Genomic DNA, 18,053 nt, shown 5'->3' with positions numbered 1-18,053 from the left:
TAGTGAGTAAACAGACAGATAGTAGCACAGTATTGTTTTGTTATCACCTGTAGTAGTCAAACTAAGTCGGTCAAGTGGTGTCTGCCATGATGATGATACATGATCTTAAGATTAAGATAAATTCGCTTGCAAACACTTCTGAAATGAATTAACTAAGTAATAAATTTTTGGTATTCGCTTCAATTTTATTTTCAATCGACTTCAAAAAAGGTTCTCAATAACGCCTCTCTCATCACATTTAAATCTGGTAACGATCTTTTTTTTATGAAACAGTAAATTAGTGTGATCTCAAAACAAATCAATAATTTTCATCGCTAATCTATTGCTCAATAGGAATTTTTCAACTCCAAACAGTAGTTCCTGAGATAAGCGCGTTCAAATAAACAAACAAACAAGGAACTCTTCATCTTTAATATGATACATATTATAATAAATAGGATATAAAATTGTTTTTTGATAAATTTAGCATAGTAAGCGAATTAAGAGATTATGTATAATTTTATTGAGTGATAGCATGGGTGATAGTAATGTTATCGATGACACAATAAAACAACCGTGAATATAAAAAAAAAAATATTTTATTATCTTAAAGATATAAAATTTCAACAATTTATTACCTATGCATCCCTAAACATTTTTTCTTATGTAAGTTCCTAATTTATTACATTACAATGATCACAGGCTTACCCAGATTTAACAAGATTAAGAAACTCCCTATAAACCTAATAATGTGTCACTAGTTGGAACGTCACATCTAAACTAATCATACTTTTACAAAGTTTAAGTCGTTCACCTATTTTCTTAATTAGTTTTGAAACTTGTAAGTCTTAATTATGAATAAATAACTAGATATTATGTTATATACAAAGGCACCTTCCATTGTAATTATTAAGTATCGCCGCAATAGCAAGAGAACAGGAAAAATAAAAATAACAAAATATTTCAAGTCTTTTAGGTAGTTGTTTATGTGGTAACGTGGTGTAACGATGAATAATTATAATATAATACTTCAAATTTGATTAAAATATTTTATCAACATCTTTGTTAAAACACCACATTCTGTGAATTTATTAAATTAGGTAATGATTTACTTATCGAAAAAAATTTTTTTCGTTTGTATGAAAACTTGCAAGAATTTCACACTTCTCTTTGGTATCTAAGAAATTGTTCTATGAAAGCAGTTGTTGCTGTGTTGAGATTTGTAACTTCTTCTTTCTTCTTTGTCTTAACATTCCATCAACTTTGTATATTACGGTCACAGTAAATAGTATTCTATCTTCTGTGTTATGGTTCAAAAGCGTCATTGTAGACTCCATTTTTATTTTCCGTATATTTCCTGACAACGAAGTCACGTGTTGTTGCGATGCCCACTGCGAGCATGTGCATGAGAGCAAAGAATAGAGCTGTCAAAGTTAACACTATGATTGTCTCCAGAGGCTTCGACCAGTCTATCACGGGGTATATGAAGGGGTTGCCCCATCTAGAAAATAAAGGGTTTGAAATTAACATACGAGTATGGATTTTCTAAACAATTTTTTTTTGGTCATATATTGTTCTATGAATAGGAAATATCTTTATGTATGTATCATAATACATTGAAAAGTACATAATAACATTGGCATTAATGATACACAGTTAAACGCGTAAATAGTGCCTTGTTTAAAATAAACGAGTTCCGGAAAAGCTTATCTTTGTAGAACAAAGTTACCTCTGTACTTGATACTCTGTACTTAATAGTTTTTAAATGCAAAAGGTAATGGAATGATAAATATATTAGTTAAAAAATCATAACATTGGTGTCTTAAAATACACAAAAATTGACATGATGGTAAATTTTTTAGTTATTTATTCTTTCTTTAGTAGAAATTATAATAAATCTACATAACTAGAACACGAATCTATTAATAGAAATGGGGAACTATATTTTCTATCACCAAAATTTATATTTGTCATCAAGTTGTATCACCTAATAAATAGATCTATCACCACGAAATATTTTCGTTCTCAGATAAACAAAAATTGTTCCCAGGTATGAATTATCAAATTAATGTTAATATATGTGTAAAATAAGAGATCAATAACCAATAAAATTATATTGCATTACATGAATATAAACTTCGTTCTTATAATAACAGTTTTGTTACTTAAATAATAGCTCTGTGCTCAGAATGGTAGATCTGCCACCAAATAAATCGATTATCGATCCCTGACTGCGACTCCTTTTTATTTGATATTTTTTCACCAATACAGTAGTAACATTTTATTTCGTTCAGATATTAAATTAATAGTATCCGTTACCAATTTAATACATCAATTTATAATTTTAATGAAAAAATGATCAAAGGGGCGGAGACAAATTGGCGCGCTTTAAAAATTGACCAATGATGACCAAATGATTATTCAGTGGTTATCATTTTTAAGAATAAATATTGATTATTTTAACTTTAATTAAGTGTTTTACCCACTATTCTGCTAGCCATAAGCCAGCTATTTTAAACCAGCGCTGATTGTTCAGTGGTAATTATTTTAAACAATAAATATTGATTATTTTGACTTTAATTGTTTTATTTACTACTCTGCTAAAAATTTTATTTAAATATAATAATTTATACTACCAGTGGAAATTTAGAACCTTGTGAGTCTAGTTAAGTAGCAGCTTAAGTAGCAGAATCTTTTGGTTGAAACGATGATGACAACCCTAATTTTTTATTTGAACTTAATGCAATTTTCTAGTAACATAATATGATTTATTGGTGATCTCTTTAAATTAGTTTGCTTAAATACTTATTAGCACACACCTATTATAATACATACAAAAACATTTATTTGGTACTAGACCTTAGGTATATCTCAGGATTTTAGGTGATTTATTGTGGAACTGATTTTGCATTGTTTGGTGACTACATTTTGGTGACAGATCTACTATTTTGAGGACAAACCCTATTATTTAAAAAACACAAATCTAATTAAATTGGTGATAGCTTAAATGATACCCATAGAAATGGAAATAAAGGTTGTCTATGCTTGATTAATTATAATAAATTATATTCATACGTAAATTAAATTAGTATTCAATGATAGTAGACAGAACACGAATCATCACAGATTATTATGATTTTCTCCTTGACACGGGAGGATACTGGTAGCTCAAGCAAGGTCTGATCTCCTTATAATTACTTTTGAATAATATTATGGTTAATTAATTAAGAGTTGCTTATGTGCGACACAAAAATAAATGTTTGTATTCACAATTTCGTAAGAATAAATATATTTTTTTGTTTGTTCTATTGTTCTCCGTAGACAACATATTAACTATTAAGATATAAATATAAATTACGTATACTTAAATTAACTATTATAACATAAAATTATGATGGAATTAAAATTATTAGGGAAGTAACTTGTGAAAGATTAGTCTAAGTATCTAATCACGATGTTTGTAATGAGAAACAGTTATAAAAGTACATAAAGAGAGGTCAAATTAATGCATAAATTCGACCTTCCCTTGCCGGTTAAATCCAAATATTTCGTCAGACATGTGATAAAGTACAGGTAGGTACAACGATTTTGTAACTTCCTTCCTTTGGATAGTCAGTACGATTTAATTGATGCAGATGTTTAATTAATATTAAGCGACTTTAGATATTAAAGGATAAAATATCAACGTACCTATATGTGCAATCAAATGTTAACAATTACGAAATTTGTACGCTGTTTATTCAAATTAACATCTACATCTACACTAATATTATAAAGAGGAAAACTTTGTTTGTTTGTTTGATTGTAATGAATAGGCTCATAAACTACTGGACCGATTTTTTAAAAATTCTTTCACCATTCGAAAGCTACATTATCCACGAGTAACATAGGCTAGGTTTTATCACGGAAATCCCACGGGAACGGGAACTATGCGGGTTTTTCTTTGAAAACGCGGGCGAAGCCGCAGGCGGAAAGCTAGTTTTATTATAATTACAAGACTTTGTATTTATGTAGGTATTTATAGTATCAATCATATACTTATATAAAAACACCCCGAGATCTGCATCAGATTAATTCGCTAAAAATATAACAGGAGAAAATTTCTATCTACCTCAAGAAATTTTCATATGAAAAATTATGCTAAATGTTTAAAATTCACAATCATATCCCGACAACACAATTCAGTTTAATTATTTTATGTTTAAAATTATTTTTGCCATTCATTGGCTCGAGATTAAATCCTTGACGCTGTGGTTTAAGACTCAAAATTATTTAAATCGGTAATGCAGATAATATACGAGTTGCTAACCAATTTTTTAGATAGAAAAATTATTTTTTTATTTTATAAACATAAGTCGGGGTTTCCTTCCTGACGCTATAACTCCAGAACGCACTAATCTATTTCCATGGTTTTGCATTCGTTGGAAAGGTCTCGGGCTCCGTGAGGTTTATAGAAAAGAAAAGGTGTCTCTGGTGGCGAAACGGAGTTCGCCCGGTTTGCTAGTTTAGTATAAAAATCAATTAATTAATAATACTTATATGTTTTTGTTGTATTTGATTAAAGCTTACTAACGTCTTCTTAAATAAATATCTCAATCATTAATATGCTACTATAATTAGGTATGTATATAAAAATGTAGATGCAGCATTCACTGGAAAATGAGGATTTTTTTATAGCTAGTCCATTAAAGTGGTTATAGTTATAATTAATCATAATTATTATATCTATAGATAGAACAAAAAATCGCGGACCAGAGATGGTGACGCTAGAGATCTTCAAGCAAGAAAAGTGTTTTTATATACAGATATAAATTTAAACAAAATTTATTTACCACTTAACAAGTGGCTATTGCCGAAGTAAATAGATTCAGTTTACCTTCAGCAAAATTGATACTATACACTTATACACATGAACTAATCGTCAAAGGTATTCGCAAATATTATGTTGGCATGTATACTGTTTGGTTTATGGTTAAACACTCACAAGGTTAGTGTTTATTGTCGTAGGATCTGTAGGACATTAAGTTTGTTAAACCCTAAAGCACTTAAAATTTTAAAGATTTTAGCAAATTGCATTTTATAAATGATGCCATGGAAAATTCCGAAAATAAACGAAGGATTTAAGATTATTTTTTTGTATTTAATTTTATGACCTTTGGAAATTTTCAATTTATTTCATGAAATACGCTTTATGTTATATTTTGCCCGCTTTCATTCGCGATAATTTCAATATTTTGGAAATTGTGTCAATTATTTTAAATAAAATAAAAATATTCATTATATTAGTACACATATACTTATGTAGGTAGTAGTGTTTTTCGAAACTAAAATTCAAAATCAATCAAAAAACCTCAATCAACTGCTTCAAAAAGTGTTTCTTGGGTCATTTTCAAAATATTTGTACGTCACGAAATTGTCAGTAAACTGTTTCGTTAGGAAATGTCAGGAAGTTGTAAAAGTAAGGCTGTATTCAGAATAAGGTAATATTACATATAAAAAAGTAAGAAGTCACTAGTTAAAAAAAATATATATTTTTAGTTACAAATAATCAACAAAACATTAATTTTTATAATTCTCTGTTTGCTTTTCCTTTTCTTTTCTTCTATCATTAGCTTCTTTTCATTTTTGTCTTCGAGCTTCTTTTTCACTGTCATTAAGATCTGATATTTTTCTTTGTCTTTGTTTCACTTTCTCGAGGTGTGTTTTCCTTTTCTTTTCATATATTTCAGGCTTTTGCTTTTTTAGTTTTTCAATGTATTTTTTTGCCGTTCGGCACCGGTTAGCGGCATTCTGAAACTAAAAAAAGCTGTTGGATATATGTATTTTGAATAAAAATAAAAACAAAAGTAAGCATCACTCGTGTGGGTGGAAAAGCGATCAACACTAAATGCAATAAGGCAAGCGTTATCCCATCAGAAACCACTTGTAAAATTGGAGGCCAAGACTCACTGATCCGCTTTCACTATAAAAAAGTTATCAGATCCCAGGAAAAGTCAAGTCCCTAAGCCCGACTTTACTAACCCTACATCATGGTTTAAAAAAGTATGGCCTGTAGTTACAAAAAAATAATCTTGAGAGATTTATTGTTTTTCTCCTTTATTTTTATTCGTTACATTAATTTAACACACATTTTAATATCTTATTTTCATACTTTACACATGAGACCACAGCTTTACCGTCTACAATTTATTGACGTCAGTAAATGTCAAGAAATTGTTCGTCAGTAACATGTAAAAAATAACCTAAGAAATACTTTTACACAAAACATAATCACATTTACCATTAGATTGAAAGTGTAATCTATTACTCTAGTCATAATTTAAGTATATTACAATTGCGGTAGGTGAATTCTTCAAAATGTACTTACTTTTGTTGAGAATACGTCGTTAGGAAATTGTAACTAAATTTTTTGCACAGCACACTACTGGACTTCTTCCATGTCTGGACGACGAACAAAATGGCGGCGCGTTAATGTGACCTTACTTTTCGTGACATGACCAGTGTTGCCAATGATTAGAGTTAGATTCCTCTTCTTTGTGATACAAGAAGTTGGTTAATTATGTCAATAAGTCAGTGTCACGAAATTGTAACGATTGATAGGGACATTTTTATAATATGTAATTCTTCGTTTATTTAAGGTAATTTAAATAGTTTAATCTATCAGATATAACACTTCAAACATTGCTTTTTAATTATGATACAAAAAAAATAGGAAGTTTCATACAAAAATTCTGATAAAAATATTGGTTTTCATTGTCGTCCACATAGGGGACAATAAAAAAATGTATGGAGCTTTTTTTGTTACTTTATTTTCACATTAAATTTATGTAAGAATTTGAATCGCAATTCATTGCTTTTTATCAGAAATGATATGCAGTATGCTTAAGTTTAGTCTGTAAAACGTTAACAATGATTTATTTCAGTCGTAACCATATTTTTTTCGAAGATTTTTTAGGGGGACAAACATTTTGTAGTAATGTACAATTATTTTGAAAACGACCCTCTTTGAAACAGTTGATTGAGTTTATTTTATTCTTGAATCTATTCCACTAAAATATGTTTTATGTTTCCCTATGTATGCATAGGGACACACAGCATGTAGCGATGTAGAGATGAATAGTGACTACATATTTATCAGCTGATTGCTGCAGAAGGTGTGTAGCATAAATAATGTTTTGTGTATTCAAAACTCAAATCACAAATAATCGATAATTTACTTGAGATTATTGACATTTAATGTGGCATTTACGCAGTATTGAATTTACAAGTAGATATAAACTCTTCGTGAGTTTTGAAGGTTCGTTTAGACAATGTTATGTTTACCCGTGAAGATTCAGTAGGTAGGTACATTTTGATTGCCGCATGGCTACAAATATGAGCTTCGAATTAGGACGAATCCTTACTACGATGTCTGTTATAAATTATCCAATTTCATCAAAGCATGTAATATTTCTGTTTCTGTCCTTTTATTCTCGTTGAAATTCTTTTGTTCGGGACAGTCGTTTTGTCGTGTTTTTGTAAGAATTCGTTTCTTTGAATATTTTGTAGCTTACATAATATTTATCTGTGTTAATTGACATACTACGATAATCAGGTGTTCAGATCTAGGCAATATATTATAAGTTTTGCTTAGATTAAGACTAGGCGGCCTAATATCTTAGATGGATCTATGTATCTAATCTAAATCTTTATTAATTTATAGATGATCCGTAATGAAAGAAAAAAATAATTATAAAATACTTCAGTACATTCTCCGAATTTGCTATTGCAACAAACGCTAATTGATAGTTAATATTTAAGTACGATTGAAAATGAGGCGAACAGAATGGTGATTTTTTAAAACATAGTAAGACCAACGTTCTGCCTATTTAAAATACTAATATACGACTCTATAAGTCTATCTATACTATCAGTTTAGGTTGATAAGTATCAGTAAATAGATAAATATTTCCGGGCATTTCTCACAACTCTATCTAGACAAAGATTCTAAACTTGTAAAATTGAAACAAGATTGTTTTTTACACATATTTGAACAACACAAGGCACAAGTAAAAAGCACAATCTTAATATATATAAATCTCGTGTCACAATGTTTGTCCTCAATGGACTCCTAAACCACTTAACCGATTATAATAAAATTCGCACACCATGTGCAGTTCGATCCAACTTGAGAGATAGGATAGTTTAAACATGTAGGTACCACGGGCGAAGCTGGGGCGGACCGCTAGTATACATATAAAATACTCAAATATATTAAAAAGTATGGTAGGTAATATTATTTATATTCTGTATAAATATCGAAATACTCCAAAAAACAACAAAACACTGCCAAGTATAAGCCAAATATCAAATCTATTCAGTGGCTTTCTGGTGAAAGAGCATCTATTCTCACAAACATTTATGATTTATTATACTTTTAAGAAGATGTATCTAAGATGAGAGACGAGTAAGAAGTAGAGCAACTTACGGATCATGTCCCTCAGCGAAGAAGTGCGCGAGCGTGAACAGCAGATACACCCCAGAGAAGTACAGCGGCTGCATCACATGTAGCAGTCTGCTGGGCAGCCGCGACAGCACCAGCTCGATCAACATGAGCCCCGAGTTCGCACCGTGCAGCATCACGTCCAGGATTGGGTTCGGCGCGTAATTCGAATTCCTGCCCGCTATACCAAACATAATTAATTAGATTGCCTATTTTCCCCGCTATACCATATCATTAATTAGACTTATTTTGGTATGGTGCAAACCGGTTTTTATGAATTGTGTGGCAATGTGACCTTTTTTGAATGTTTTAATTATGTTAGATGGATGGTTATAGGTGGTCAAGAAGTTGCACCTTGAAAGCCTGAAAGGTATTGCTGCACTGTGCACAAAGTGTTATAAAAATTTAGTTGTGAATGCGTATCATAACAGGATAAAATATTGATTTATGTAACTAATACTTTTTCTTTAAAAACATGGTTTAAAAATGTTTAATTCGATAAAATATATAGGTTTATAAATAGTTTTGCTAATTTCATGGAGGTTACAGGTTGCTTGTTCTTCCCACAATCTTGATAAACTCCTGCCTATTTCAAAACCACATTATACCTTCAATGTCGTTGCAATTAGAAAAGTATATTTGCAATATTCATTAATTATTAATAAATCAAACTATCACGCGATGATAAAGAACTCTAGTGTACAGTGAACCTAATTATCGTTAGCTCAATGACGATAGTTCTAACCACATTAAAGATATTATGGTCTTTTATTTATTCGACATAAACATTAATGTTTAACCAGTGTTAAAAGGTTTACCTTAACACTAACTTTAAATTCGCCCTTTATGTAAAAATTTTATTTTTAATTGCGAAAAAAGAAATAAGTGCCATTAGAAAAACCTTGGGAAAAACAATTTAAACTAATTCACGTGTAGTGAGGTCACATTGTGAGAGGATTTAAAAAACGGCTACAGTCACGCTAATGGTACCCATACATATTTCGGTCATGGACTTGCATTTTTGGCGGTCGCCCTAATATCAAGTGTCAAAGTATAATTATTAGAATGATAATTAAAAGGTACTACAAAATAAATTTCTGTCTCAATGAAAAGAACTCGTAATGAAACCAAACACGTGTTCTTAGTAGTTTAACGTGAATTTTACATAATTGTTGTCTGGTAGTCATTTAGTATTGTTAGTTTTATAGAGCAAGCGATATATCAGGAATGCGAACACTTTTTCCAATTATGTGCATAAGAGGTGAATTTTTAGTAATTAAATCAAAAAGTCGAAAATAGTTGCAAAAATTGAGAATCATGCAGTGATAAATAACTTATTTGTTAGTCTCGGTATTTACGTCTAAATGATGAGTTGAAAAATCTAAAATATATTCGAATAGTCTCAAGTCCATCATATATTTCGGTATCAGGGTACGAATTATGAAGTCTATTTCATGCCCCATCTCCCCGGTTTGTGCCAGATTTCCGTTCTATCGGACATTGAGGGTAAAGAAATAGAGAGTGTAGTTACGTTTGCGAACATAATAGTATGGCGCATACATAGTATATTATTATTAGTCTGTGATGGCGCTATAATAATAATATATCTATCTTGCGCATTTGGCAGTCAACCATGGCATTTTTACCATTTTAAATAGCTATTAAATACTATTTAAATAAAAAGCTTTTGTTGTATAAGCAATAGTTGTAGCTAATAATGGAGTTGGAAAATGTACGACAATTTTATAAAATTGAAAGTAGATATCATAATACATAAATGGTATACTTACGAGCTCTTAAAACAGCCCAATAGAATAATGTGATAAGGAAAGCCAGAGGAACTGTTATATTATACAACACCCAGTACGTCCTCACGTACCATGGTAGACCTGAAAATGTTATTAATTTCTTTAAAAAATATAAACATATCTAATAATTAATAAATATCTACTAGATTAGCTTTTTTATTTATTAATTGTATCTAAAAGATTTGTCCCCGTTATTTATTTATAATATATAACAGTCTTTGAAAAACTCACTACTTATATACATAAGTTCTAAGATGCAAAATATTCAGTTATATGCCTCTGCTTTCAGCCCCATACGAGGAAGGATCGATCATTGCATTCATTTTTTAAATAATGCATCCCTTTCAATAAATTTTTAAAAACGTTGAAGATGTACTGTAATTTCGTATTTAAATGTAATATTATTGACTTTTTCGTAACATCCAAATAAGTTACCATGAACACGATGTTATCATCCTGGAGTTATAGTGTTTTTGCTTAAACATTTAAAATGTGTGTCAGTCGTAATTCAATCGTAAGTACCTCATTAAATGCAGTAACAGAACATTAATTACTGCTTTTCACGTGTCAATTGGCGTAAACATAAATATGTTGCGAAATCGCGCTGCAAAAATGCACAAGGCAATAATAATAACATTAAAATGACTTGTGAATTCATGGTCAAAGGCGAAGAACCTTTTGGAGCGGTTCAAGTAAATTGCGTCACCAGTGAAGATGTTAGAGACCTTGTGCTTTCATTCACACCCGAGGCTATAAACTACGATGTTACTTTTATGGCATTTTTATTGATGCCTCTATACATAATATTATTAACTGACTCAAGAATAAGCATATTGTGGGTACTATAAGAGAGATTTTTAAAAATTAAACAAAAACATTAGATAATATTCAACGGTTGGATGATTTGGTTGAATAGAAGATATATAGCAAAGAAAACATACTGAAGTACTAATCCATACTAATATTATAAATGCGAAAGTAACTCTGTCTGTCTGTCTGTTACTCAATCACGCCTTAACTACTGAACTAATTTGCATGAAATTTGGTATAGAGATATTTTGTAACCCGAGAAAGGACATAGGCTACTTTTTATCTCGGGAAATAGGATATAGGTTTTATCTCGGAAATCCCACGGGAACGGGAACTATGCGGGTTTTTCTTTGACTGCGCGGGCGAAGCTGCGGGTGAAAAGCTAGTAAGTAATAGTTTCAAATATTTGGCCTATATTTTGGTTGTATTTCTGTTTGGACACGCGCTGATAATCAGTTACCATTTCTCTGCCGGGATTAATGACATGTCGTGCCAATTTAGTTGACAATGTTGCAGTTGGACGTCCTAGCTACATTATTTATAGATCTAATATTGGCCTAGGTCTGGACAGTTTACAAGCCCAAGAATTTGTCAAAATCAATCGTAATAATCTATTTCGGTCGGGTTCGGTTGCGGTCCGCCCCGGCTTCGCCCGTGGTACATATGAAAAATAGATGTTGGCCGATTCTCAGACTTACCCGATATGCACAGAAAATTTCATGAGAATCGGTCCACCCGTTTCGGAGGAGTATGCAGACTAACATTGTGACACGAGAATTTTATAGGTATACTAGCGGTCCGCCCCGGCTTCGCCCGTGGTACATATGAAAAATAGATGTTGGCCGATTCTCAGACTTACCCGATATGCACAGAAAATTTCATGAGAATCGGTCCACCCGTTTCGGAGGAGTATGCAGACTAACATTGTGACACGAGAATTTTATATATATATAAGATAAGATTTATCCTACTTGAATCACAGTATTCTTAGTAATAAAACATATATATAGTATTAGATATTATACATTTTGGACTCGTTGTGATATTGAGACATCGTAAACTTACCAGGTAAATCTTCAGGAATTTTCTTAACGCATACTAATATTCCAAATAGTGATTCGAAAAATATCATAATTAAGCCCCAATGCGTCATATATAGGAGGAACATTTCTCGAGGTCCCCAGAAGCAAACGACCGACCACGTAATAGTACACACTGCCCATACAAATATCGGCACTCGCCAGAACAGCGGGGACACCCTTCCGGCCCACGACCTCGTGAACAGTTCCGGAGCCTCGTTTCCTTCCCTGAGCGCGGCGATACAGCACCCGAACAAGTGATCTGGGGCATTTTTCTTCCAATTTTCTTTAGTCATTATGTACTCTATTGTGTATCCCTAGTACAAAGTATACGTCAGTTTTTGCGCCGGTTTGTTTGACTAACCTTCTATTGGTATGCTTTAGCTGTGAACAAATAACGAAATATTAGTCATTGTTAGCTCTCGTACCTTAACCGGTGTGAAATGCAACTCTAATTGATCACACAAGTTTCAAATCGATGCAGACTGTATGATCGAAATGTTTATAGAATGTATTATTTGACCCTGAAAGATTGAAGGTCTAGAGCGTATCGTTCAAGTTACTTCGATTTGGCAATAGCTGCAACTTTTGGATCTAATAACTATGTATTAGAGTTGTTACGTAAACTCATTTATTCCGTTTTAAAAGTCAAGGGAACTAAAATTAATTATAATTGTATAAAATTATACTGTGTATGTTGAATTGTGCCAACAATAGATTTATATTTTTTTGATATTTTTTTATTCATATAGAATTCCAATACAACGTAGATAGATATTTCAATAATTATAATATTTTATTAAGATATCTTAACAGTTTATTGATAACTCAAGTGAAAATCAGTTTTCACCTTCCTAAATTTTCTCTTACAATTCGTCGTTAATAAATTGAAACAATTCTTTAAACTATTATACAATACTTTAAACAGATGTAAAGTGAGTCACAATTTTATTTGAATAAAAGTGTTATGTTTGTTCTTTGATAATAAAATAACTAGTATTTTTAAGTGGCATAAGCCGTAAGTACCGTTTAAGTTTGTGTGTGTTGTCTACTTAATTCGGACTACATAATTATTTTAACGTCGGGGCAAAATACTTTGTAGTCGGGAGGAAAATTTTACGGTTCTCACAAAGGGTTGGTAAAAATAAAAATAAGTATTATTGTTGTTTCTCATCATCATAATACTCGGGTACCACCAGAAGGACAGTACCCGGATCTTTGGAAGGCTTACGTGGGGACACGGATCCAACACGCAGAGGCCCTTTCGAGAATTTTAATGTGTTGTGGGACACCAGCCGCAGCCTGCCCATGACTGCACTATAGAGATACAGCCCTGGGCAGTCCGCGGCCGATGTAGGACTATTGCAGGGTATGGAAATTTAATGATTGGGCTATGGATTGGGATGCTAAATGGACTGGTACTGAGGACTATGGGAAACTATGGCACCTGCCTTTCTACTAAAAGAAAGTAAAAATATGGGTTGTTATTATTGTTCTTCAAAGGTTATTTAATTTTCAACTATTTATTGGCTGCAATAATAAAGAAATCAGAAGCGAATTCTTGAAGTTCATTCATTCCTTGACGTAGTGTTTTTCTTGTGTTATGATTATTCATCTATGTAAACATTAAAAGTAGGCCATTATGAGTTTTTTAATACTATAAGATTGACTCAAAGTTTTGATTGCTCTATTTCAATGACAACAGACCACACTTAACCATTTAAAACGCTCAGTGAATAAATTCAAGTTCATCGAGTTTTAATGTTTTTTTCCTAAATGTTTTGTTTATTTTACGAAAATATTTATTAGACGAATGTTATTTTAAATAAATATAATCTAGAACAGAGAACTTCGTTCGCACTAAATCGTTTGTATTATATGGGCACCATAAAACTTAAAATTTTAACATTTGTCCATCTGACAACTAAGCAAGTGAAATATCCTATACCTGTCTAGATTTTTTAATACCAAACAAAATAAGCAAACAGTTGGATATTTGTAGAGATATGGATAGAGCATTATACCGATATGCAAAGCAAGGAAAGGCAAGATTCCAAAAGAAGAACCGACAAGAACCATAACTTAACTCAAATTACACCGAATAAACAATTTTAAGCTACTTATACATACATACTTACATACTAATATTATAAATGCGAAAGTAACTCTGTCTGTCTGTCTGTTACTCAATCAAACCTGAACTACTAAACTAATTTTCATGAAATTTGGTATGGAGATATTTTGATACCCGAGAAAGGACATAGGCTACTTTTTATCTCGGGAAAATGACGCAATCCCGGAAATCCCACGGGAACGGGAACTAGGCGGGTTTTTCTTTGACTGCTCGGGCGAAGCCGCGGGCGGAAACCTAGTCGTCTATAAATGCATAATATAATCTCCAATTGCAATCGGCACGTATACGTAACAAATATGGTATTGGACGTGGATAATATGGAATTAATGCATCGTGCGTATGCTTCATTATCTCTGCAGCAAACCTTACCGACTGGGTAAGGTCACAGCATTTTCCTCGTTTTCTACAGCCATGATCAATTCCTGTGTTGGATCGGCACCGGCACGCGAAGCATCAAGGGAAACGATATAGGAAACTGTCGTAATTGTAATACGAAAGATAACCCGCTTACTTACGAAAAACAATCCGCTACACAATAGTGATATGTGCAATGCTCATTTTTGTTATGACGGAGTTGAAATGTTTCCGATGGGTGGATAGTTTAATATGTATTTTGTTTGGTAACGTAAGTAAAGTAAGTATTTAATTAATTAGTATCGTGGTTAATTTGTAAATATGATAGAATAATAACAAACTACTAAGAATCTTTAAGAACCCGATATTTTGTGAAATGAAAGAAGAAAAGAATCATAGTTCAATAAAAATAAACATTTTTAACATAAACACTTAAAATTTCTCACCGTGTTATCTTATATATAAAAATGAATCGCAAAATGTGTTGGTAAGCGCATAACTCGAGAACGGCTGAACCGATTTCGATCATTCTTTTTTTATTATATTCCTTGAAGTACGAGGATGGTTTTTATGTAGAGAAAACGTAAATATTATGTACCACGGGCGAAGCCGGGGCGGACCGCTAGTATATATATATAAATGAATCGCAAAATGTGTTGGTAAGCGCATAACTCGAGAACGGCTGAACCGATTTCGATAATTCGTTTTTTATTATATTCCTTGAAGTACGAGGATGGTTCTTATGTAGAGAAAACGTAAACATGTACCACGGGCGAAGCCGGGGCGGACCGCTAGTTTTAAATATATACGATAAGGAAGGTCAAGATTGTTTACAAAATAAACAAACTTTACCACACGTTGAAGTATCTTTATCGTAATTCGTAATACAATTTTTTCTATGCACGTTTCGGTTCTGTTTCTATTAATAGTTTTGCATTTGGCGCGAGATCAAATTTTATAATTATGCTTACATTTATCAAACAAAGCGATTGCACTGATTTATTTTAATTTAATTTATTTATGTATCCGTAAAATCAAGTAATAATAATAAACATTGAGTATTATTAAAATAGAGGTAGAGAACTCCGCGCTTTTCTTGCTGAAACAATATCGCTCAATAACGTCTGAACGGATTTTCACGTGATTTTCGCAATGATTCGGATTAGTTTGTTTGGCTAATTTATATGAATAATTCGTTGTAATAATTAGTAATTACGTCCGAAGGGTTGAACCGAAGAGTTTGTTTCTATTTGTTTAAACGGCGAGTTGGTCGGAAATGTTCTTTGCAATATTTGATTAAAATTGTTTAAAGATAGTCGCTGCCACAATTTAGCAGGTTTGATATTTTTTCACATCTTGCTCGATATGGGGTTCACATGAAAAGATAGGTAGTGATAACTTTAATGGCGTTAGAGGTGTTTTAAATTCTGATTGTAAAAGGTCCGTTTTTTGCGGTATGTCTTTATTTTGTTTTGTTTATGATTTAATCAATAAAACATTTTTAAATATTTTTACCCCTTGGACCAGAGGCCCTGGTCAGTCCGCTCCTTCATAATACTAATTAGCCACTACAAATAGGTAACAATAAAAATAATGTACTTTTTGAACATTTGGAATAAATATAACTATAAATACTTATCTCTGGAAGATTTTTTCATGGTCACAATTGGTGATTCAAATGATATATAGGACGTCTATCGAGTATCGACTCCGGTTAGCCAGTGTTTTGTGCCAATTTTAGAGCTTTCTTATTTTTGTTTATCACGTCAATTCATTTAAATTAACTTAAAATATAAATTATTATCATTATTAACGTTAATATAATTATAGCTTCTTAATTATAATTTATAATACATAATCTAATTTTGTTATTTTATCTATAGGTACCTATTTTCCAAAGACGTCACTAAATAAGTATTAATTTATTCAAGCAATATGGGTTTTTCTATAATTAAAGTTGAACATAAGTTTTTCTGCGAATAACAAGAACACGTACAAAAAAGAAAGAGGCATAATAATTGATGGAAGTTAACGATGACATTATAAAATGTTATATTTTGTTCTTTTTTCTTCTTATAAACTTGAAAAACAAGAATGCATAAAAGATATTCACGCCTATGCATATTTTCTTCCGCATTTATGTATTGACAAGTGATAAATTAATATTCACGTATACATAGTTTGTAGATACTGATTTATAAATAAATTGAGAAGGAAATAAATGGATGTGAATAATATATAATAATATTTTAAACAATTATAATAATGAAATCATTCCTTCATTCCCACACTAATAGGCTATAGAATTTTAATGATAATTATAATTTTTTGTACTTACCCTATTTAAAATATTGGGGCGATAGCGAAAGCATATATTATATTATTGCATAATTTAATTATTATTGTAACTTAGGAAGAGCTTTATGTGTCTTCATTATTATTTAAAAAAACATTTCAGACATTATCACTGATATTTATATTTTTCCATTAACTCACGAAACAACAAAATACTCTGATTTAATTCGAATTTCAAATTCGTTTTTGTTTTTTTTTCAAATAATTACAGCGTGTAGAAAAGCGCGCCACAACGATAAATTACTCCTCGTATTTTATCTGTGGCCAGTGCGCTTACACGTCATGCGCATATTTCTGCGCGCGACCAACTAATCATTGTATGATACGGTTTGCGGAGTTCATACTCTAGTGATGACGGCCAGCAATTCTGGCGCTCAAGGTTCTAAAAAGGCGCCTTTTTCCATTTACTAATACCATTTCCATACGAATCAAAGGTGCTCCCACGTATATTGCTCTAATCTATTGTAATGAAATCAGCCATTGTTTGCCTATCAAAAAATAAATCAGGATTGCTAATAATGGCATACCTCTGGCCAAGTTGCATTCTTTAAGGAACCATTCATATCCTCATAAGTGACTGGTTATTAATATTATTTTATTAAAATTACGCTTTTGTGTGACAAAAAAGGATTTGAAAGTTTACTTGCCTGAGAATCATAATTCATACATCTAAAACCGATGTATTGAGTTCGATGCGGTTTTAAAATGTTAGAAATAATTTATGAATAAATACTACTTCAGGCTTTCTAAAACAGATAAATGTCGATCTGTGACTAATAGGATTCATTTGACAATCCATGGTAAACTTAATTCACCAAAATCAATCATCTTCTCAATAATTTGATATGTAGTAAATTTACTTTCTTAGAACTTTACCTAATATTCAAGGTGCCTGATTTAATAAGAGCAAATAAGACGAAAAGCGTATGTTGTTTTATCTTTTTAAAGGATTACCTCTTTTTCTAGAAATGTACTCAAATGAAAATGGGTATCCGGTCATGTAAGTTATTTTGAAACATTTTCATATTATATGAAATTTTTTTATTCCTACC

General features: G+C 31.5%; 1 protein-coding gene across 1 annotated transcript; it reads right to left on the bottom strand.

The window, feature by feature from the left end:
* Window positions 1-556: 556 nt before the first annotated feature.
* Window positions 557-17,329, bottom strand: LOC149487964 (uncharacterized). The gene is made up of 5 exons (XM_089696688.1): window positions 16,985-17,329; window positions 12,145-12,542; window positions 10,252-10,350; window positions 8,447-8,642; window positions 557-1,480 (listed from the first exon to the last, which is right to left on the bottom strand). The coding sequence occupies exons 2-5, from the start codon at window positions 12,452-12,454 to the stop codon at window positions 1,285-1,287; spliced, it is 801 nt and encodes a 266-aa protein (XP_089552814.1). The 5' UTR covers window positions 12,455-12,542; window positions 16,985-17,329; the 3' UTR covers window positions 557-1,284.
* Between the last annotated feature and the right edge of the window lie 724 nt (window positions 17,330-18,053).

This window comes from Colias philodice, chromosome 6, assembly GCF_061535455.1.
Source record: "Colias philodice isolate Cphi_HAF_F1 chromosome 6, ilColPhil1 Martin Lab GWU primary, whole genome shotgun sequence".
NCBI lineage: Eukaryota > Metazoa > Arthropoda > Insecta > Lepidoptera > Pieridae > Colias > Colias philodice.
This window is presented reverse-complemented; position numbering and strand designations above follow the sequence as displayed.